Source organism: Fusarium proliferatum, assembly GCF_900067095.1.
Source record: "Fusarium proliferatum ET1 genome assembly, contig: FPRO_scaffold011, whole genome shotgun sequence".
Taxonomy (NCBI): domain Eukaryota; kingdom Fungi; phylum Ascomycota; class Sordariomycetes; order Hypocreales; family Nectriaceae; genus Fusarium; species Fusarium proliferatum.
Genome location: NW_022194800.1, coordinates 619,382 through 641,423, shown reverse-complemented (window position 1 = coordinate 641,423; position 22,042 = coordinate 619,382). Strand labels below are relative to the sequence as shown.

At 47.9% G+C, this 22,042-nt stretch overlaps 5 protein-coding genes and 1 non-coding gene across 6 annotated transcripts; 3 read left to right on the top strand and 3 right to left on the bottom strand.

Annotated features, from left to right (window-relative positions):
• Positions 1-1,043: 1,043 nt before the first annotated feature.
• Positions 1,044-2,415, bottom strand: FPRO_08404 (putative mitochondrial inheritance component MDM10; the record flags this gene model as incomplete). The annotated part of the gene is made up of 2 exons (XM_031222068.1): positions 1,044-2,260; positions 2,319-2,415. The coding sequence occupies 2 exons, from the start codon at positions 2,413-2,415 to the stop codon at positions 1,044-1,046; spliced, it is 1,314 nt and encodes a 437-aa protein (XP_031087564.1).
• A 651-nt stretch (positions 2,416-3,066) lies between these two features.
• On the bottom strand, positions 3,067-3,157 carry tRNA. The gene is given in 2 exon segments: positions 3,067-3,101; positions 3,120-3,157. It is a non-coding gene; the product is annotated as a tRNA-Glu (tRNA).
• A 4,214-nt stretch (positions 3,158-7,371) lies between these two features.
• Positions 7,372-8,574, top strand: FPRO_08403 (uncharacterized protein; the record flags this gene model as incomplete). Its single annotated transcript, XM_031222067.1, has 3 exons — positions 7,372-7,663; positions 7,709-8,073; positions 8,128-8,574. 3 exons carry the CDS (start codon positions 7,372-7,374, stop codon positions 8,572-8,574), a joined length of 1,104 nt encoding a protein of 367 aa, XP_031087563.1.
• A 1,172-nt stretch (positions 8,575-9,746) lies between these two features.
• Positions 9,747-11,030, bottom strand: FPRO_08402 (uncharacterized protein; the record flags this gene model as incomplete). The annotated part of the gene is made up of 3 exons (XM_031222066.1): positions 9,747-10,357; positions 10,409-10,949; positions 11,013-11,030. The coding sequence occupies 3 exons, from the start codon at positions 11,028-11,030 to the stop codon at positions 9,747-9,749; spliced, it is 1,170 nt and encodes a 389-aa protein (XP_031087562.1).
• Positions 11,031-14,085: 3,055 nt separating this feature from the next.
• On the top strand, positions 14,086-14,816 carry FPRO_08401 (uncharacterized protein; the record flags this gene model as incomplete). Its single annotated transcript, XM_031222065.1, has 4 exons — positions 14,086-14,139; positions 14,234-14,385; positions 14,580-14,653; positions 14,713-14,816. The coding sequence occupies 4 exons, from the start codon at positions 14,086-14,088 to the stop codon at positions 14,814-14,816; spliced, it is 384 nt and encodes a 127-aa protein (XP_031087561.1).
• A 5,506-nt stretch (positions 14,817-20,322) lies between these two features.
• Positions 20,323-21,741, top strand: FPRO_08400 (uncharacterized protein; the record flags this gene model as incomplete). The annotated part of the gene is made up of 1 exon (XM_031222064.1): positions 20,323-21,741. The coding sequence occupies one exon, from the start codon at positions 20,323-20,325 to the stop codon at positions 21,739-21,741; it is 1,419 nt and encodes a 472-aa protein (XP_031087560.1).
• Between the last annotated feature and the right edge of the window lie 301 nt (positions 21,742-22,042).

The following is a 22,042-nucleotide window of genomic DNA, read 5'->3' as shown; positions in this document are numbered from 1 at the left end:
TGTGACCAAAATGTGTGACCTGAGATGTGATAGCACATTCTGTCTCTGGTTGAATCTTGAGCCGTGGGAAAAGACGAACGTGGTGGTTTGAGGTGGGAGTGGGTCGAATTAAGGTGAGGACCTTGATGGCCATGTTAGCCTCGTAAAACTCGGCTAGTACCGTTTCGGGCTGTAGAAGTTTCTGAGCTGTGGCTAGTGATTCTCCAGGTACATTCATACGGTGACACGAGTGTGTTTGCTAGAGTAAAAGCATCATATGATAGTCAAGCATTGCTTCAGCCTCCATATGACTGCCCCTGATCATGAGTCACTTTAGGTTGCAATAAACGTCACACGAATGGAATCAATGTTTAAAAGAGCCTCAATCTCAAGATGTGGCGTCATTACCCGTTATCAATCAGCAGACATCTTATTGGCTCGCTAACTCCAACAGCCACACTTGACATTCCGGACAGCTCGCGGAGACCATCAAGGTTCTCAAGCAGCGCGGGCATGATCCATGTCTAAGCCAAAAGCGCCCACGCAATTAAAAACGCCAAAAGGTCTTGCAATCGGCTCTGACGGCATCTCCAAACCGTTCAGCTGGACGATGAGTGTGTCTTGAGTTGGTTGCACTTATGCATAAACGGTTATTCATACAAGGATTGTCACATGAGAGTCATCAAGAGCCGATGCTAGATGCTGTCCGAGAAGAGTTGACAAATAAACAGTAGTAATGGGAGAAGTACTATACCACCAATCGCCAATTCCAAATCTATGCCCCTTGAAAAGCAATGCCTCCAACCGGTAACGCCATTGAGATGCTCATGATAATACATCCAACCTAGCCGATACAAAACACCGACATCTGCAGTGTTATAGCCACCATCCGGGTCGCTATTCCCGTTGATACGCACCATGCACCATCGTTAATCCAGTTGCATCACACACATGAGCTACCACATAGGCCATGCTGACATGATGCTACGGGCCGACTGCAGTAGTGGGCTATTGCCGTCCTGCAGTAGTCAACGTAGATGACAGGGCCTGTGTTTAATATCCGATCATGATGAAAACTGGATTTCCAACCCGAGCGTTCGGAATGGCTTGTCAAGTTTATTCAAGTCGATCGAACTTCCGAGACTGAATAGGAGAGATTTGACCCGCCCTTCCCACAACACCCCTATTCGCATGTTTTGGTCAAGTCGAGTCTTGAGTACGCCTGCATATCTCTCCTCACCAGGCCTTTCAGGATCTATCTCCTCTTTTGGGGGTGAAGGGGGAGGCGGTGGTGGCTTGACGATAACTGGTTCGGGATCATCGAGACGCCATTCCAACTTGGCTTGAAAGCTGCGCTCCTTTGGCCGCTTCACCTCTGGTTTATCGTCAAGAACCAGTTTATCATCAATGACTGGCTCATCCTCGAGAACCAGTCGGGTAAATGGTTTCCGCCAGAGCTCCATACCAATAGCCCAGGCGCTTTCGTAGCTGAACACGTTGAACTCCATCCGCGTAGCAAGACTACAATGCCGGCCTGCCACCACGGCATAACTTGCACTGATATTACCCATCAAGGGATTCAGTGTCAATGTCGCAGATAAAGGCGTTCCCTTGTGCGCGGGTAACGTTGCAAATCGGGTTCCCACGCTGATTCCACCCGACTTGTTCAGGGTGCCGTAATAGATTTCTCCACCGGTGCTGAATCGACCATAGATCCTTTCCCTGTCGGCGTTTCCATTGTCGTTGGCAGCCTGGTCCTCCGGCTTCTCGGCATCGCCGCCGAAATTATACACGCCCCGGAACCCGAGTAGTCCTCCATCTGAAGACGCCAATCCTTCGAGCGCATATTTCCCTACGTCATATTGCGCCAGGCCTAGTACAGTGCCGCCGTTCTTAAGGTGCTGGGCAGATACAGAACTGAGCTGGACCTGGAGCGCAGGAGACAGTCGTTTGACGAATAGAGCTTCCAGTAGCGATTGGGGTAGGTAGAGTCGACCATACAGGAGTGACGATTCCGGTTTATCTTTTGGTGCCTGGAGGAGAGGATTGGTTCGGTGGGGGAGTTCGGTGAGAGGTCTGTACGAGCGCAGAAGCTCCGGTAGATTGACCGCCTCCGACTGCGGTGTCAAAAGAAGTCGAAGCGGGACTGATGAGAAGAGGTACGAGATGGATCCATCAACGATGCCGACTGAGCCAAGTTGGTAGGATGTTGCAAAGTTGGGGCTCGCGAGGGCAGATAGGGTGAGTCGTAGCCCACGAGGGGTCTCGAAATTCAGAAGAGCTGCAACCCTCTCGTCAATACACGGACGCGAGCGCTACTGAAGAGAAAGGCTCCATACCATCACTGGTCACATTCAACGCTGCGTACGAGTTGTCGCGATTCCATCCTGTAGCTTCGTAGAAGGCGCTGTGGACATAGTCCATAAACTCGCGCATTTCAGGCGTCGATTATCATGCCTCCCTAGAGTGACGACTTGTCACTCCGGAAGCAAAAGGTTTCGATACGTACTCGGGATGTTGAACAATTGTATGAATGACGGAGGTTGATGTCTGGCTGACTTGAGGCGGGAAAATGTCGGCAACCTGGCATCATCGCTACCCTGTACTCCTACTTCTCTTGAATGAGCTGGACCTGGAGGACATTACTCCGAGTCACGGTAGAATATTACAATTTTGGTACTTTAGATCACGCAATTGAGATGCTTGAGTCATTTCAATCAATGCTTATTCTGTATGCCATGAAAGCAAGCTGGTTTGTCATGTAGCTAGTCAAGGTACAGCAAACCGTTGCAGGCTTGCACTGCAAAGACAAAGAAACCAGATTGTAGACTACAGGCATAAAACATTTCAGAACTTAAAAAGAATATAAAGCAGACAAAATCGGAGACTTGTCGCCATCTGCTCGTATTATTGTATGTCAATCTCTAGCTACCTCTCAGCTAGTTCTAGAGTAGTAAAAGTACTTAGCCAACCTCCAACCAATTGACAACGCTACAATGCTTGCGACTCGGTATTGTGATTAAAAACAGATACGATGCTAAGCAATAAAAAACTGCAAAAAAAAAATCATTCATAAGGCAAAAGAATCTCCGGTGCGGGGAGTCGAACCCCGCTCGCCGCGGATTTGATTACGAAGTAATTGAAAACGCGGAATGATAAACCGATACACCACACCGGATGTGATTTGTTGAGAAGGACTGTGTAGCCTTGGTATATATCCAAGCATCTGCTGCTATTGGCGCCAGCCTTGGCAATGCACCAACTTTACCCACCAAGTGGAAGCTCAGATGGAATAATAGGAAATTAGGACGATGGAAAATCTGATTTCTTCGACCTTTGATCGCTGCCAGAGATACATCTTTATTGGCTCACTTCTTTCTGGATGGTCGTCTTTGCATCCTCCTACCCTCCACCTCCTGTATCAAGGATACCTAGAGTAATGGAATGATGAAATGACTCCATGCAGCAGGGCCAAATAACTAAATATATATTTTAATACAGACGTCGCGCAGGTACAACTTACTTTGGAGGATAGGGCGTTGCGAAATCAGTAGCAGAGAACACTGAAGTGAGGTGTCAGGGTCATGGGAAAACCCTCTGCCTGGAAACCACCCGGAGCAACGTACGCAACCGCTGTGTAAGGTGAATTACTGAGTAATTCCGAGACCCAGAGTCACCTGAAATATCGCAAATACGATCTTTAGTTATCCTCTCGTGTCAATGTGTGTAGCGAATGTGGTTCAGCTCCCTCTTCTCTGAGGACCATCAGCTCAACAGCATTTATGACATCTGTAGCCAAGGGCTCGGATTATTCTGATCAAAAACAGAGATATATGCTTATATTGATTGTTATTTCTGACTATATAATGTCTTTACGTTCCCTAATGCAGGGCTGGTGATTGCTTCAGCACAGAAAAACAGCCCACCACATTGTCGTCGAGCACTGAGAGCAGCAGCATCGTAAAATATTTCACCAATAGTTTGTGAAGGTAAAAGAAAAGAGCAGAAATGTGATCCCAACTCATATTGAGTCTACAGATATTCGGATTTCGAGTTCGAAATGGCTTCTGGCCGTGCTACACCACAGTTACATCAAGACTGGACGTAATGTTGTAGCTACAACACCCGGAATCACCAACCATTGATGATATTACACAAGAAAAATAAACATCCGAATGGGACCTACTTACCTTAAGATGAGGTACTGCACCAGGCTATTACAGAATCACGAAATTCGCAACAATGAAGATGACGCCCAAGATCTATCCCAACTAGAACGACACATGTGAACTGGAGCCACTTCTGCTTGAAGCTACTCTGATCTCTCATCTGTCACATTTAATGACTGATTCAGCCTTCGCTAAATATGTGAACAAGATTTTACGACAGTCTCGCAAGCAGCGATCCAAAGAGGCAGGTAGATGCAATTATGTTAGGCCATGCCTTGGTCAGACCCAGAGATCGACATAACTGATTCATGATGCTTAGATGATTCATCTTGAATTTGGTGAGGCGTAATAGGTCACATATAGGGGTAGAAACGGCATTTCCCCTGCTTTCTTCCGTTACCAGGAAGAATATGTCCGTCGGGTGAAGGGAACTGTTGACGCTTGAAGTAGGACGGACACCTCGAAAAGTTGAAGATTTCATGTCAAATCAGCTAGGTTGGAATAGGGGCTGATTGACAACTGTGTGAGACGGGAGATCAACTAGAACAACGGTCGACAGGCTTGGCTCTGACTTCTGCTGCATGATGCTACACTGATGTTGTAGCGATATGCACATTTCGGGGGAACAACCAACCGAAGCACCCCAGCGCCCAGCAATGGCTAAAGTATCACTAGCTTCGCCTGAGTTTGGCTGAAGTGTCTCACGTCCCAAACGCCATTCCACGTGGTGACTTAATCATGCGGATTTTAGGAGTGAATGAGGGGGAATAAAGCCTCCGCTGATGGTGTGCAATATTCAGACGAACTAGCTTAGTACTACGACACAATTCCCGGGAAGAACTACTAGTGCACCCGTGAGGCAATATCGTATGACTCTCCGTTACTATCCTTTTTATAGCACTGTAATGGGAATGGCACGGGCCTGTTGACAACGGCGGATTCTTGGGGCGTTTGTCTTTAAGCAATGGAAGACAAGACGTAGCTGTCATGCTGCATTTGAAGCTTCAAGTTGGCTTCAAATCGAGGGGTCATTGGATCATGGTGATGTGCTCGGACTCTTGTTGTATTTCTTCCGTTCAGCCTTATTTGCAATGAGCTGATAGCTAAAGTCTGACCCCGATCTAGATGACTCGTTCCAAGGATGTATCAAGTGTCTTGAGTCCAACCTACACTCGGGCTGTAGACCAGTTCGCCCTGCAGAGCCTAAGGATTCGTCTGGTATGTCGGACTAAGCTGTTCCATTCAATGAAGAGGAAGCGGTTTCAGTTTCTGTGCTTTTGACACGATGAAATCATGGCTTGCCTGATAGACTGTTGTTCCACGTGGGAATGCCTTGCGGCTGCTGTCGGACGAAGTCGAGGCTGACGAGATTCGGGTGTATTCTGCTAAAGACCAGAGTCTTCATTGGCCATACTCCATAGGAGGTTTACAGCCGCATACTTGAATTTGGTCTAAGGGGGTGGCGAATCTGGATAATAGATATCCGTCTCCGGAGCACTTTGTGTGATTCTCAACATAGCTCTTCGTAATGAGTAATCTCGCACTTGGAGGGAGCAATTTTAGCGATCGACGAAATGTTAACGGGTTTCTTATCTTGCTACAAGGCTTGTCAACCCCAGGCTCGCTTCCGACTGGGGATGGCGACGAAGCGCAATCTGGCCCCTGGTTCTAGTTCCGCACGGTCGTGAAGCTAGGTGCAATAACCAGCCAAGCTAAACCCGTAGGATGAGATGCTTCTCGCTTTTCACGCCGCAGATCATATATTTTTGGCCGAAGTGACCGTAGTGCCTAGGAGACCAACGGTGAGTCGAGACGTTTGTATCTGTTCTCTTGAATAGTAGGGCGCTTGCAAGACGGCCCGTCTGGACGATATCGGCCTGTCCTCCTGTGGTGCCTCTAGTGTCAGAACTTTGGGATATGAGAAATAGATGATAGCGTAATTGAATAGTTAATCGATCTTCAGAGACTATCAAAGGCAAACCATATACCTAAGCATACCAGCCCAAGCCTGCGCCAAGAGTCTGCCTGCATCAAAATAACAGACAAAGATTCATGACAATAGAGTTTAGGGGATCCGGGGTCTCATCGTTCCGGGAACTATTGTAGATTCTGGAGAAAGCCATGTTGTCGTTCTCCCCCTCATTGTACCCCTGTTTCTTGAACCAGGTCGTTGGGTCACTTGCAATGGATGGCTCTCGAGTCACTGAGACAACAAAATGTGATAGAAGCACAGAATTGCAACCCAAAAGTCAAAGCGGGATGTGAGCCATTCTTCCGTCAATTGTGGACCCAACGACTGACTAACTAAAGCGATTTTAGTTGTCGATCTCAGCCCTGTTCAAGGCCTTGACTCGTGCACTAGATCCTACATAAGCAACTAACATCGCAATCTTATCCGGACGTACGGAAGTTTTATATACGACCAGTATTCACTTCAGGATACGACTTTGCTGAAACTGAGTCTGGAGACGAGGGAAAAAACCACCAGAAAGATCGACATTTCATGGGGAAATGGAAATTACGGGGATCTTCCCCGGATTCGATGCATGTAAGTAAGTAATATCATGGGCCAAAAAAAAAAAAAAGCAATGAAAGGAGAGGAAAAGTCTATCGACAGCCAACAATCCTCTTCGTCCGGACTAGATGCACCAAGTGCAAGGCCCTGTATTCTAGATGCGCCCCAGAATTTACCACTGAACTGACGAATTGGCTTACAGAAGCTTTTGTGGCTTTCTGCAGTCCAGTTTCAGCGGCCATCCAACGCCACTGAAGCCCTCGTGCCTAGCGCATCATCACTCATGGAACAAGGACGTGGAGAGACGGAGTCAGTAGGGATCATGCCTGTTGATTGTACCAATGCACCGGATGCAAATTCCGCCACTGCAGATTCATTCTACCACTAGCTTTGGCCTGTATGTACTGTACGACTCGGATCACCGCCTTCCACTAGCTTTTCTGAGGCCCCAGGGTTCTTCCCTTGTACCCGGCAAGCCTGGACCAGCATTGGATGCACGACTAATTCCTGCTGAGAATTCAATCTTGCTCCAGTGGACATTGATATAAACTACTGCATCCCTCTCATACAGGTCATTTCTCATGTTGTGTTGTGTTTCATATCGACTTCTACAGTCCCCGTTTTCTGGGCTAACCTGATCTCACTCTCTTCATACGAACCAACCAACATCGGCGAGATCAAGTCACTCGAGCTCGTTCTATTGCCATTATGGCAACCGAAAATGGCTTCCTCGTCCCTCCAAACTTCAAGGAGGAGCCTCCTTCTGACGACGATATGAATTTTGCTTCGATCATCTGGGGTTTATCCCTGGGCGTCACCATCTTCAACTGCGGAAAAGCCATGCGTCAAACTCAAGCAGCGATCAGAAGGCGGAATCGATTGACTCTCTATATTATGTTTATTTGGCTCGAGGTCTGCTCCAGCACTGTTCTTGGAATAATGGTCTGGTTATACCTTCGTGGGATTATAAAACCGAGCTTCCAATATTACTTCTTTATCAGTACGCCATCCACACTTTTCCACTTGTCACATACTGACTCCTTAGTCGTCTTTTGGTCGATACAGGTTCAATGCTTAATTCAAATCATCATCAATCGAGTCAGTCTGCTCATGGTTGTCCGTCGGAATGGAACTATTCTCAAGTGGACTTGCTTTGGAATCCTCTTGTCCATCAACATCAGCGTTTTCTGTGTCTGGATTCCTGCACGTCTTCAAATTAGTGAGAAGTACATACATGTCAACGAAATCTGGGACCGTATGGAAAAGGTCCTCTTCGCCATTATGGACGCAGCCCTCAACTTTTATTTCATTTGGGTTGTTAAACAGCGTTTGGTGGCAAACGGTCTTCAAAAGTACACCCGCTTGTACCATATGAATATGTTCCTGGTCGCAATCTCGATTGCCTTGGATGTAAGTTACCGTCTCTCAGACTCGATTTGCCACCTTGTACTGACTTTGTTCAAGATTCTTCTTATTGGAATGATGTCTTTACCAAACAGCTTCGTTTACGTCCAGTTTCACCCTCTTGTTTATCTCTGCAAACTCCACATTGAGATGAACATGGCAGACCTTATTGGCAAGGTTGTCCGAGCCGGCAACAACCAGGCAGATGGAACGCACGATTACAGCTCTCGCTCTCGAACTACTGTCAAAACTGGTACCCGACCTGCCGGAGCCAGTCGATTTGGAGGCGGTCTTACACGAACGCATATCGAACTTGGCGAAGAAGATGAGATCGAACTCAAGCATCGTGAGAACCTTGAAGGAATCAAGAAGACTATCGTTACAGAGGTCGTTCGATCACCAAACAGCGAAGATGACGAAATCATGGAACATCACGAGAGAGCAGTCAGCGAGGCGAGCTCTACGAATGCTCGTCACGAGCCTTATAGTATTGAACATGCGAAATAAGCGATTTGACCACTGGATACTGGGAACTTAACATATACCTATATAATTAGAGGGAGCTTCATCCTCTGTGTACCAACGATAGAATATAACGCAATTAATGGGACCTCGCAGATGCACCGTGAAAACTCTTCAAAACTAATGATGTACGACTTGCTTATGACAGCGAGAGAGCAGGGCAAGTCCCTGTTGAAGGATTTCAGCTGGCCCCATCCATCTGCAGGTCCCTTTGAGGATCTCATGCAGTCCCCGCAAAGCCCTGACAAGGATGGATGGACGAAGGGGATGCAACTCCACCAGATCAGGGGGGTTTTCTGGGGTATCCAAGGCGTCTTCCGCGTCTGGCGCCTGCAGCTGACGAGTTCCCATTGTCCGATTGTGACTGTGCAAGGATTAGTTTACGGGGGGTTTGATACGAGTGCCAACTCATCCTCATTTTCGAAACTGCACGACTCATACCCCATCTCTCAACGGTGGCTACCAACAGCCTCACATGCCAAAGACTTGGTTTTTCCCATCATCGATAGTTTTCTCGGTCCCGAGTCCCTGTTGTCTGGCTCTTTCCGGCAATAAGGCTTCGTAGGAGAACCCGTTTCTAAACCTCTCGACTAACGTCGCGCTAACATAGCTTAGTTCCGCTTCCGGACGATGGGATGAACGATGCCTCAAAAAGGCATGGCCATGACGCTATCCACAGATGGCATATACTAAGCAAGTTGGGATGATTAAAAGATGGGGTAGAGCTATTGACTGCGATAAGCAAATACTTTGCATTCGACAATCTCGGCCTTGTCACCGTTCCCCGGACTCAAAATATGAGAGCTCAGACATGAGGCAGTGGCTTTCTTTAGCAGACGCCACTGTGATTAACAACGCCCTGCAGGGTTCCAGAACAAAGAGCCTTCACTTCCCGCCCGTTCTTGCTCTCTTGCTGCCCAATGCCTTTTGATACCCCTTCAGAGAAAACCGGTAGTATGGAGTACGTACATGTTACATTGCAGGGCTCCTGTGATTCCGCAAAGGCCCCTCCATTGATCAAATTTCCATATATGTACACAAACAACTCTGTTTTCTGACAATTTGCCCTGGTTCTATAGCCCAGACACTCTCCACAGTATAGGGCCGGAGAATGTATCAATGTTTTGAGATCACACCAACTGCCTTGACAGAAACACTCAAAGTGACAAGATGAACTGCTCAAGGTTGATGGCTCTGGCCTCAACTTCGTCCAGATCCTTCCGATCCATACGTGCAAGTTCGATATGTGCTCGTATCTCGGCAACTTGTTTACCAATATCGACCAATGTCTTTCTATTCTTCTTGAACTGGTCAATCATCTCGGTGTGCATGTTCTGAATCTGCTTCGTCGTCTCGGTATGCATCTTGCGCATTTCACTAAAAACATCTCGTTTCGATTCAGTTGTAACATTGGTGATGAGATTTTTCAACTCGAGGAACTGCTTATTTGAAAGTACAGTCTGGGCAGAGTCATCCTCAGGAGAAGAGTCGTCGCTCGCCAAAGATGCAACGTCCGCTTTTTGCATAGCGCTAGGACTGATGCATAGCTTTGTGATGTCGGGAGCATAATTAGATACGTCTACTGGCGCAGTGCTGGACTTTGACTTCAGAAAGTTGTTGTAAGAAGCACTGTGGGGTTCTCCAAGAACCATGCCTCGCATTTTCGACTCGACCTCCTTCAAACGCTGGGCGGAAGGTTTGTCAGGTTTAGAGGAGCGGATCTGGTCCAGGTGAGGCTCAAATTTCGGGATAAGGATTACAGTATCGTCTAATGTGAGATTAGTAACAAATTATCCATGTCCTGGATGGCATATCTCACCAAAAGCGCAATCCTCTTCTTTGAGGGACAAGCCGCTAGGGTTAATCTTATCATCTTCCTCAAGCATGTTCTTCTCAAGGCAAGGAGTCACAACCTTGAGCTCGCGCTTCCTGGGGATGCGTTCCTGGGGAGTCATGCAGGAAACCTTGGGAATAGGACCGGTGAAGGCACTGAGATCTATACCTGGATACCTTTCCATGAGAGCAAGTCTGAGAGCTGGAAGTTTCTGATCAGGGTATATGCATCGGAGGATAACCCAGAGTCCGAAGGTGATGTCGTGTTTGTAGAGTTTGTGTTTACTGGGGACCTTTCGGTTTGTAGGGTTAGTTCGCACCTCAGGGAGGAGACGATAGATATGCATCTTGTCTTGAGGGCTCCATCCTGAGGAGAACATGTCCCAAACCTGTTTGAGTCGCTTGAGGCTCGCCTGATCTTCAGGCTCTTGCGATAGCCAAAGCGAGGTCAAGTTTGGGAAAACCAAGTCTGCGACATTTTCGCGAGTTGAAGAGGGAGAAGTCTCTTGTGTGCTCTGCTTTTCGACCTTACGATGCAGTTAATAGGGTTGTGTAGATGAGTAACTTGGGTCTAGCTGAATGTATCATACCTGCTGGGTTGATTCCATCTTGCATCTGGATAGCGGCCAGTCGAGAGCTGTCGGAAGTTACAACACTTCAGAAATCAATCGAATACGACAATTTTCCCCTTCAGGGCAAAAGATGGTGGAAGAGGAGAAATCCAGAAACAAGTCTCGCACTTCTTTGTTTTTCTGTCGTAGTGACGCGTCAATGTTTGCTACAACCTCAAGCCGAAGTTGGCAGTGCTTGTCACTTGGCAAATGCTTTGCCACTACTTGGAGGTTAAATAGACAGTCCGAGAAGAAACATTCATCGAAATACCCAGGTACCTAGACAGATAAGTATCTCATTATTAGATCAAAAAGAAAGTTGACTGGAATCTGATTGAGAAAACCTAGTGCTCACATCCTCCACGTCAAAAAGACGTTGGTCAGTGATATAGGCAACTTAGTAGATTTCGAGATATCTCTATAGGTGGGTAGGTAAGATATTCATGAAATTTAAGATTGAGGTTATAAGCTTGAGTTAATGCTTCTCCTATGCGGTTTGGATAAAAGAGATGCTCTTGTCATGAACTGCTAGAGCGTTGTTGGCCAACATAGTAGCATCTGCTCTTCCCAGCTGATACAAAGCCTAGGTACCTAACTATATGAGCAAAATCTCTTCCCGTTGTGTCTCAGGGAACCAAGATCAGAACAGCAGCTGCGGTTCCCATATCTCAATATTTGTCACGTTCTTCTATCATTGCAAACTGAGACCATATCTTAGCATTGACAGGTCGAGCTCTATTCTTCAATATAAACATCGTCCAAATTGACTCTACACCAAGAATCAATAAAGCCTAACAAGCTTGGTCCTGCAATCTTTACAGCAAGACTTGGCGTGGAGCAGGGGAGAGTAGCGAAGCCATGGGATGGTGCGCGGCACTCAGGTCAGTACATTCGACTTTCATATCCGATCTAACAACTAGATCATCCAGAGACTCTGCCATCATCACTTTCGTCACCCAAAACCAAGCAAGCGAAAGTCAAGGGGGAGTTTATCTCTCCTTCTGTCACCAAATTTCCGCCTCAGAGGCCTACACTTCGTAGAGCCAAGAGCTTGGGACATTATCCTCATCGTTCTGACCCCCAGAGTTACACAGCAGCCTGGGCTGCACTGAATTCAAATCTGTTCCAGCACAATCAGCCTCTACAAGCCCCTACGATGGAATTTTCACCTCCGGCAGTATCAGAGCAACGTCCAACAATGCCGTATCAATCGTCAGCGACACCATATAGCCTTCAATAGTACCATGCCAACCTTCAAAGTTATCCATATCAACCTCCGCCTGTGCCTTTGACATACCCAGCTGCACCAATAAGTAGATCAACCCAAGCAATGTGTTTGGTGCCCAAAAGAGAAAATCGCAGTTCAAGGACAATGATCATTTGAAACAGAGTCCGGAGAGGCACCATGTGATACCTCGTACTATAGCTACTATACCGCTTGGTTGCTCCATTATTAGGACCAATGGTAGAAGCCCGAACTTCTAGAAGTTTGCAGAGAAACCGGTGATAGGGAGCAATAGCTGTACTGCGAGGTGTAGCTCATATATAGCTTAAGAAAGACCATTAATGATGCAGCTCTTCCTAAAATACTACTCCTGCTGTGAACAGAACAGATTTGACACGTCATGGGATTGACAAGTAGAATCTCCCAGATGAATATAACTAGGTATCTTAGCATTCTAGTTTCCTCAGGAAACAGAACGTCACCTCATCCTCAAGCAAGCGAAGGAAAACGCCATGATATGGCCTTGTAACAGAATACGGCTACGCAATCCGAGGATTATGAGTATCGCCATGGTGTCATAAACTTTGGAGGTTACTGCAAGGCTCAGATCCAATTCATTGGATATCTGACGCAGGTATTACTCTTCATTTTCCTCGAACCTCAGACTCTGGCTATTGCATGGCGGCGGCTAGAAACTTCACAGCCCCCTTCATCTCTAGTAGTAACGTTTCCCCAAACCCCCAAGTAACTCCAATTCGAGCTTCCATCCCATCACGGCAACCTTCTCCTAGTGTTCAACCCGTGCACCGGTCAATTCCGATTTTGACGATCTCGATACCCCTAGACCTTCTAAAAACGGTCTACCCCTCAACTCAAAGAGGTTCCCTCACAAGCAAAAATAGAACATTCTGGGTTTGAGGCGTAGAATGACCTGGCGGAAATGACGTTTGGGGTAGAAAAAGATCGAAGATATGTTACCCACTTGCCTTGTAGGGAAGGGATTTGTTGCTCTGTGCATTATTCCCGGAGGTTAGTCCGGCGCTTTACTAGGACCTGGGCTTGGCACAGGTTTTTTTTCTCATCTTCGGCTTGAAAATTTGCTAAACACCATCGTGAACGGATGAGGCCGTTGTCGGAGAAAGAGGTTTTCACTTTGACTCATTCATTTCACTAGTTCAGCATCGTGATATTCATGCGCCAAAGGTGTGCCAATATGGCTTCAACCTATCAATGTCTCTTGTGCAGCCTGATCTGGCAATTCCTTATCTCCCAAGCCTCGTTATCATTCCCCGGCGTGGGAACTTATCTCTCGACCCCGGAATCCCCAGAGTTTGAGTCTCGGTAGAATGATCAGAGATAAGGCTAATGCTCTTCAAATCCGGGCAGCTCTGCAATTGGGCCATACACTTGCCTTATCTCTGCAATTGTTGGAATCCCTACATACATGTCTTACATATAGTCTATTTGGATCTGAGACCATTTCTGGGATACAGATGACAGACAATACATTGACCTGCGAGGTAGAGTTGGTCACATGATCGGAGTCCTGCTTCGCACGCCGTAGAAACAACTACATGCTTGTTTTTGTATGCGCATCATCTATTCAGAGGCCATCGAGGTGTCTGGCATAAACGAATGCAAGTGATTGTATCGATTCAGGTCAACAGCAGCCATAAAACATGTCATGTGGAATCATGTTCAACGCTCAGAAAGAAGTGGCTTTCGGAGAACAGGCCAACCTTATTCCCGGACGGACAAATAGACCAGTGGCATCAGAATTGTATTGAAACCAGCTGGTGTCCAATGAAGTGAATTCCCATTGCTAAAATGGCATCACGGCTAAAGTTAAGCACTCTCTGTAACATCGCGAATAGAAAAGTCGTATGTGTTCTCATATCATCTTGTCGGCTAAGCTAGACATTGAAATGTAAGTGTTATATGACAAGTCTATTTGTGATGGCACGTTTCTCATCAGTGTCCCAAGAAACAGTCGATTGATGCACGGACGTGGCCGGTCGAAGGTTTTGGGCACATGACGCACAGGCCCCTGGCATCCAGAGAGGTCACTGTTGGCAGAGAAACAACCCTGGGTGTACGTGTAATCGCGAGGATACGGTTCAAGGTACCGTAAGCACGGTGTGAAAACAGAGGAGCCTCAAACCCGCCAAATCGCTTGGTTTCTTGTAGGAAGGACAAGTGAGAGCACTTCACAAGGCAGACAAGTTTAAGCCAACTGCCTCGAGGCGTGGACATCACGGAGTTGTGTTCCGCATATTAAAATGTTGTCGGGTACTGTACCGAACCTCTTACCTTAGTTACAGCATCTGCCGCCCTGCCGGCCGAGCTCAGACCAACGCCGAAAGACAAATTTTGGAGTGTGACGATCGATCTGGATGTAAGTTCATGCGAATTGAGCCTCATCGACTAATGGGCGTCGATCGCTCACCGTTGCAGCTTTTGGTTGCAACCGTGCTGAAGCCAAGCTCAAGCTTTATTGCAATTATCTCGTCAAAACATCTGCCGTGGAGCCCAAGAGCCCAACTTTCTATCTTTGTTGATGCCAGATGGGTCTTTGTTAAAGGCCATTGCATGTTTGTGACTCTGCTAATCCTGACCGCTTCGATTCATTGGTTTCAGGAGTCGTGATGCTAGGTACTAAACACTCCTTGCATTTTCGTTTGTCGGAATGAGACGCTTCACATCGGAACGCTGAGAGAACAAGACGGGCCGCCAGGTCGTCGTGAAGTGGAAAGGGCCTTGTAAAGGGAGTTCCGAATCCACCTGAAGTCTCAACTCGTCTTGTGATGCTCCATGCCCCATTGTAAAGGAGGATCCAATGGTATAATTATAGCGTAAATTTGCACCTTGTTCCAGTGCGGCTCAAAACTGGCCCACGCGTTTGTCTGTGCAAATGAAGGAAAATTTTCTAGAGGCGTGTAATTAGCAGGACAGTCGTGCACGAAACTTCTACCACGCAAATGTTTATTCCCAGTTGAGTTCAAGGGTCGCCAAGAAACGATATTGGATAGTTTTCTATGATGCGACGGTCTATCGAAAATGGTGCAAGCAATGGCGAATATTTCTGGTTAACCGCGAAACTGTTCGCACCTGAAAAATGCTGCAGGCCAGCCATTGAGAAACGAGGACCAGCGGCAAATTCTGGAAGCTGAGGCCTGAAAACACGTTGCGCTGGTTTGAGCCGTGATTGCACCATCGTGACGGCGCCCTTCCCGAGATGTCGACGTACCATGGTCACTGACAGGGCTGAGTAGTGAACGCGCAAGGACTTCCCACGATGGGCACGGGCTGCGAATTGAATGTTGGCTTGTTGTTCAGGGGGGGCTCCAACTTTTAGGTAATGGCTGAGGCACTGTATGGCTAGAGACCGATGCATGATCTTCAGGAACGGGCAATGCGTTATATGTTTGTACCCTGGCATAGAAGCGAGGCTCCTCAAATCGAATCAATTTTTAGTCAAGAGCCGCATCATCTGAGATGAGGCTCTCCTGCTTCGGTCTCGGCCGACGATTTTGGTGGTGTGCACAGTGGCACTTGGTGATCTCGTGTTAGACAAGAACGTGGCATGAAAGACGAGTTAACGAATCAACAGTGACCTCTTGCGTAAGTAAGAGAGCTTGAGTGTGTGTGGGACTTCGAACTGTGGCGATTTACACTGATGCCAAGGTGGTGATGCTGCTCCACTTTCAACTACACGAGCTGACGAGGGCATCTAGAATCAATCCCTAGAGACTTCCGCGAGCGTTCCATTCTGGAGGCGGGGAGTCTTTTGGCGCTTCCTCGGGGCAGGGAGTAGCCGCGGCTAACAAGCGGGCGCCGGAAGCTTTGTTATGCGTCTATGCATCATATTTCGGGAGTTGTTGATGAAGAATAGGGTTCAGGAAGATGGAATATGATCCCCTGAACTCGGTTTACACGGTAATTTCATTGCTGTGATGCCGTTCCGTTTCATGTCTGAGTTTGACACGATATGATTAGGTTCTCGATTACGAGTATTTTGATATCGACACAGTGGGTGACGCAAGTTGCCTCAACATGATGAAGTCAATGTGTATGCCGCTGGTGTATCAAAATAGGTCCGTATAATCCGTGTATCAGACTGAACAATATGGTTCAACCACGTGTATTGACCAAGACCAGTCAGTCACTGATGCTGATACAGTCATTCATTACGGAACGTTTCTCACCAGGTAACGGTGACATCCAACAAGGTGAATCCAACCCTGCAATGGTGAGAAAGACTCATTTTCAGGAACCCTGATGATGGATCAAAATTGCTTCACGATGCCGCAATAGGCGGTTTGATTGGGGGTGTGTGATCTGAATCTCCCCTAAGGTCCCAAGCCAATTAGGCGTCATGGTGGACAAGATCCAAGGAAATCCGTTTCTAATGCTTGACCCATCCCCGAAAAAAAGCTTGGTCTCTTTTCCAGATCGAAGTTTTGAATCAAGAAACGACAGCCCAAGTTGGTTTAGTTTTGGAGTCAGGGAGCAGATGGTCAGCTCTCTCAGAGATTTTCCCAGGATCTTGGGGGTACCGATGACACCGTTAAACCTGGAACTTGTTGGAAGCTGAACGGAAGGAATTTGCTTTATGGAAAGAATCCACATTAGGATACGTACCTGTCGCGTATAAGTTTTTCATTGGCCAACTTCCAGCCGCGGTCACCTCTTGGCTTCTCTTACCTTAACATACGGTCAACGACGTCCACTTGACTGTAAGAAAAAATTCTTCATCTTGTGGAGACATTTCCCCACTGTGTCTTTGATGTTCTTTTGCAGTAGGAATAGCCCTTCCAGGGATGGCCCACACCGTGTGCATTGGAACTTCATGATATAATAATTGCAGCGTCCAATACGTAAATCTTTGATCAGTGACACCCGCATACCGTTTTTTACTTAATGGATCGGACTTATTGTGGAACCAGCTCAAAAGAACTCCAAAATGTTCTCTTTTTCTCTCTTCTAGGCCTGGCTTTGTTCAGTGGGACCGGGACCGGAGATGGAATGGAAATCATCACACCTTGGTTTGCCTGTAACTGACGAGACTGACAACATCGAGGTTAGTGACTTTCATGGCTAAATGATGATGTCCACATGATTCATAATGCAAAAGTGAATGCAATTCTTTACCCCAATCCAGCTCCAATTTCACAGCCCACTGTGCAGAGAGAGCATCTCCGAGTAGATCAGCCACATAGCTAGAGTTTGATCAGATAAGTCCATCATGTACTATTGCTACTGTACCGATTCCATCTACCGGTAGTTACGAAGCTTGAACTCTGAGTCGACTGAGGCTTGATCCCGTGCTGATCTCACTGAACTCTCAGGCATAATAAGTTAAGTAGGCAATGCATACTCGTATGTTAATTTGCCCATGGCCGCTCGTTTCCGTTGGCCGACATTCGGAGTTGGCCCTGCCAGGCCTCTCAGCCTATAATTGCCCTTTCTGGGCAATACAACTCACAGGGATTGGATGATATGTTTCGTTTGGTTCTCTTCTCTTCTCTCTCTGCTAGCAGTGTCACCCACAGGGGTTCTTACTTGTAAAACAGCACCTGATGTTCCTCTCGACAGGGCATTCGAGCGCATACACCGCTTATGATAAAGGCTTCAGAGGGAGTCATGTTGGCTGAAGTTTGCATCCACTTGAAATATCCCGAAGAAGAAACCAACACATTACCTACTAGTCTTGGAGTAGGAAAAAACATCCGTTCCTGTTCCCGCCGGGTTCTACGACTCTAAGGCGTGCAATCTCCCCGAAGGCTCTCCGGAGAAGTTTTTTTAGTGGAATCTAGCGCTGGAACTGGAAATTTGCAGCGCTATGGGCCACTAACCGCCCTTTGGCAATCCTTCCATCAGCGCTGTTGCTCAGCCGCACGTGGCCATGGTATACTGTGCTTGCCATTCCCGAGGTTGGGTAAATTTCCAGATTTCCGAGGATACCTAGACCTCAACACCGAGGAAAGCACATCATCACGAAATGAGCATTAGCAAATCCCATCGTGTTAGTTGATTTGCGGCAATTGCATAGTTCGGCATTGATTATCAACAAATTGCTTGCCTGGGAATCAGCATCTGACGAGACGTATGCAGCCCAAGACAGGCTGGTGATGTGCTCTGCCGCGTCATGTGCCGCTACATCGAATCATATTTTGCTGGGCTGATGCTGTTTCTGATGTTGCGGCTCGTCTTTTCGATCCTTTCCGTCAGTTGTTCCCGAGGAAAACTAACACTGGCACTGCCTACCTGGGCTAGGGGAGCAAGAAAACATCGGATCTGGATGAAGCGTGTCAAAATAATCTCAGCAAAAGACATCCTAACTTATGCTAGGTTGCCTCCATCTTTTTTGTCGTTTAGAATCAAGGTAGGTTAGCGAGATCAAATCATCAAAGGGTCCCCCCTTGATCAACCCTGTGCGCCCTCTAGGCCCTGTGGCTTACCGGGCCGGTCTTCGGCCTGCTACGCCGATTCTCACGAGTGAGAACTCATGAGGCTAGTGTGCGTCTAGAAAGAAACAGACTCACTCACTCGGAGACATGGCCCGTCTGATCTTCAGTGCACAGTCTAGACAGTAAAGAGCTGCGGGTGCTTTGCCGAGACAGATCAGGAGGACATGCATGGACAGAAGAAAACAATGGCTGGCTAGACTAGGTTGCTGCATGAAGTTACACTTCGTTCAACTAACACAGTTCACGACACAGCACAGCATAATTCCATTCCAGGACTCATATGAAGAGATTTCCTATATGTAGCAGATTGCTCTTTTCAACTTTCCAGCGGCCACAACCGGTCAGCGTCGGTACGCGTCTTTGCAAAAGGACTCCGTCGTCGTTTACTTGGTCTATTCCACCCATGGGGGAATAAACCTGGTCCTACGATCCACGATCGAACTTCGCAAGATCCAACATGCTCCTCGATGACCCGCAATGTACTACGTTGCGCGACACTGTGCTTTATGTCCCTGATGGGCATCAGATCAGAAACGTTGGAGCATGCCAAGGGAGCATTAGCCTGGTGCGTACCGTTCGTGGAACATTCTCTTGGCCAACCGTAACACCGCATTGCACCCATATGGACTGTGCCAGGGGCTAACGTAGACTGTGCTGATGCTGATGCTGATTTTGAATCCACCTTGTTGGTCGCACGCCCTTCGGCGGTCTCCAGGCCCTCAGACCTACCCATAACCCACACGCCCAAAGGGGTTACAGGGCTTCCAGGGCGCGAGCAGAACTCCATGGCAGAGTCAGGCGGGAGCCGCCTGTCAGTGCATATCCACCAAGGCGCCACTTAACAAGCTCGCCATAGCAGGGCATCTTTGGGCTATGACACATCGTTTCCCCCAGGGACTGAGCACGAGTCGAAGGCTCTGAGTTCAGATATTTAGTCTTGGTGATGCCCTCGATCTTTCCACTCGAAAGGACTCTCCATATCTTCCCCAGAATCATCTTGGTCTATCTTCAACTTCCCCAGACTCACATCTACATCTACTATCTATCCCGGGTTGACAACACTTGACTAAAGTTAGTCCCCAGATATATCGACTTACAAAAAAGTTCACTTACACACGAACGAAACAAGACAACGATCAACGACAGCTACAGCTACAGCAATTGGTTATCTAGAAAGACACTCGATACCAATTGATATCTCATTCACTCGCTCGCTCTTCACAGAAGTTACGAGAAAAACGAAAAACAAATCTACCACTTACTCGCGGCATCCGCAGCTAGCAGCCGGCACTCAAAAATCCTTGCACACCACCTCGGAACAGGTTTGAGTGGCAGCATCGTCATTACCGACTTCGCATTGACGCAGTTTGCAACATTTGCAAAGTCAGAAGACCAGTTGCCCCTGGCTATCTCCCGCCGCATACACCCACATCACAGCACTATTTCCGGTATTACATCACACTGAAGAGTTTTTGCGAAAACTCGACTCGTTCACGCGGAGTGCTTTTTTAGCCGCCAACCCCCACCATCCAAAGCCCGTAAAGTCAACCACAAAAGAGGGCGTCTTACAAAAGGATCGCTCACTACCGCCGCCATGCCCCACCGCGTGGCTAACTTCATCCGCACCTCTTCTGGCAACATTGCTCAGATCAAGAAGGTTGCTCGATCACGCACAAACAGCCCCTACACATCAGACGGCGAGGATCGACCTCAAATCCACGCTGTCAAGATGACCGAACTCGCAGACGCCGTCAAGAAGCATCACCGAATTTCTCTGCCCTTTGGCAAGTCCCACAAGGAACAGCCCTCAGATGTTTCCATTGACTGGAGCATCGAGAGCCCACCTGTGGTTTTCCACGGCAACACCGAGGAGAGCACTGGCGCTCTCATCACTGGCCAGATGTTCCTCGATGTCAAGGAGGAGGTTGTCGAGGTTGGAAGTTTTGCAGCTTCTCTCAAGCTTCACATCTACCAGAAGAGGCCCTACCAGAGCCACTGCACAGATTGCCAGAACCAGTACACTGAGCTCAAGAGCTGGCAATTCCTGGCTCTGCCTACCACGCTTCGCAAGGGTCGTCACCCATTCCCTTTCTCTATTCTCCTGGATGGCCACCTCCCCGCTACCATGGATACTCCCCTCGTCGCCATCTCATATGAGTTCAAGGCTGATGCCTATGTCACCAAGAGCGTGCACTCTTCCAGTGGCTCCGTCACACCTGTGCGATTCGAGCGAACTGTCCCTGTTAAGCGATCTCTTCCCGAGAACGAAATTCCTCACCACTCTGTCCGCGTCTTCCCTCCTACCAACATCAAGGCCAGCGCCCACTACAACAACATCATCCATCCTACCGGATCCAACACTGTCAGTCTCCGACTTGACGGTCTCATGAGCCGCAATGACAAGGCGAAGACCATTGACTTCTGGCGACTAAAGAAGGTCACATGGAGACTCGAGGAGACCATCAAGACCGTGGCCCCTGCTTGCGACCGACATGCTCCTGCGGCTGAAGACACCGAAAAGAAGAGCCTCCCCCGCAACGAGGTCCGCGTCCTGGGCGAGAAGCACCTCCACGATGGCTGGAAGTCTGACTTCAGCGGCACCGATGGCAAGGTTGAGCTTGAATTCGATTACTTTGCCAATCAGTACAAGTCTCACACCAAGGAGCTCAAGTTTGCCTGTGACACCAAGTCTGCTGAGGGCGTCGAAGTGACACATTCACTCCTCATTGAGCTTGTTGTATCTCGAGAATACGCTCCCGAGGGTAAGCCTCAACTGGCTACCCAAACCGGCACCGGCCGCATTTTGCGAATGCACTACGGCGTTGTCATGACTGCTCATGCTGGCATGGGTGTCAGCTGGGATAACGAGGCTCCCCCGGTCTACCAAGACGTGCCTCCTAGCCCCCCTGCCTACCCTGCCGTTGAGTCCCCAGTTGAGTACGAGAGCCTGGAGCACCTCGATGCCCACCGACTCAGCAGTCTTTCCAACTCATCAGATGATGGCAGCCAATAGAGTTGCCATCGATGAGCTTCAACATTTGTCTTTTATTGCTTAATACTTGCATTTTTCCTTTGTTACCAACTGCATGAGACACGCGGCGATCCGATTTGCGAAAAGAAGATACCCCAGAAGCGTTGATAGGAAGGCTCAGTAACTTCCACCTCTACTTTATAAAGAAAGGGAATACAGAACACATGGGAAATGACTTTTGAAACGGAGTTTTGGAGTACAAAAAGTTACAGTGGATTGGATATCAGGGACGGAAGAGCCCCATGTGTTGTATAGCTATCAAAGCTTCTGTATCTAGTTATGA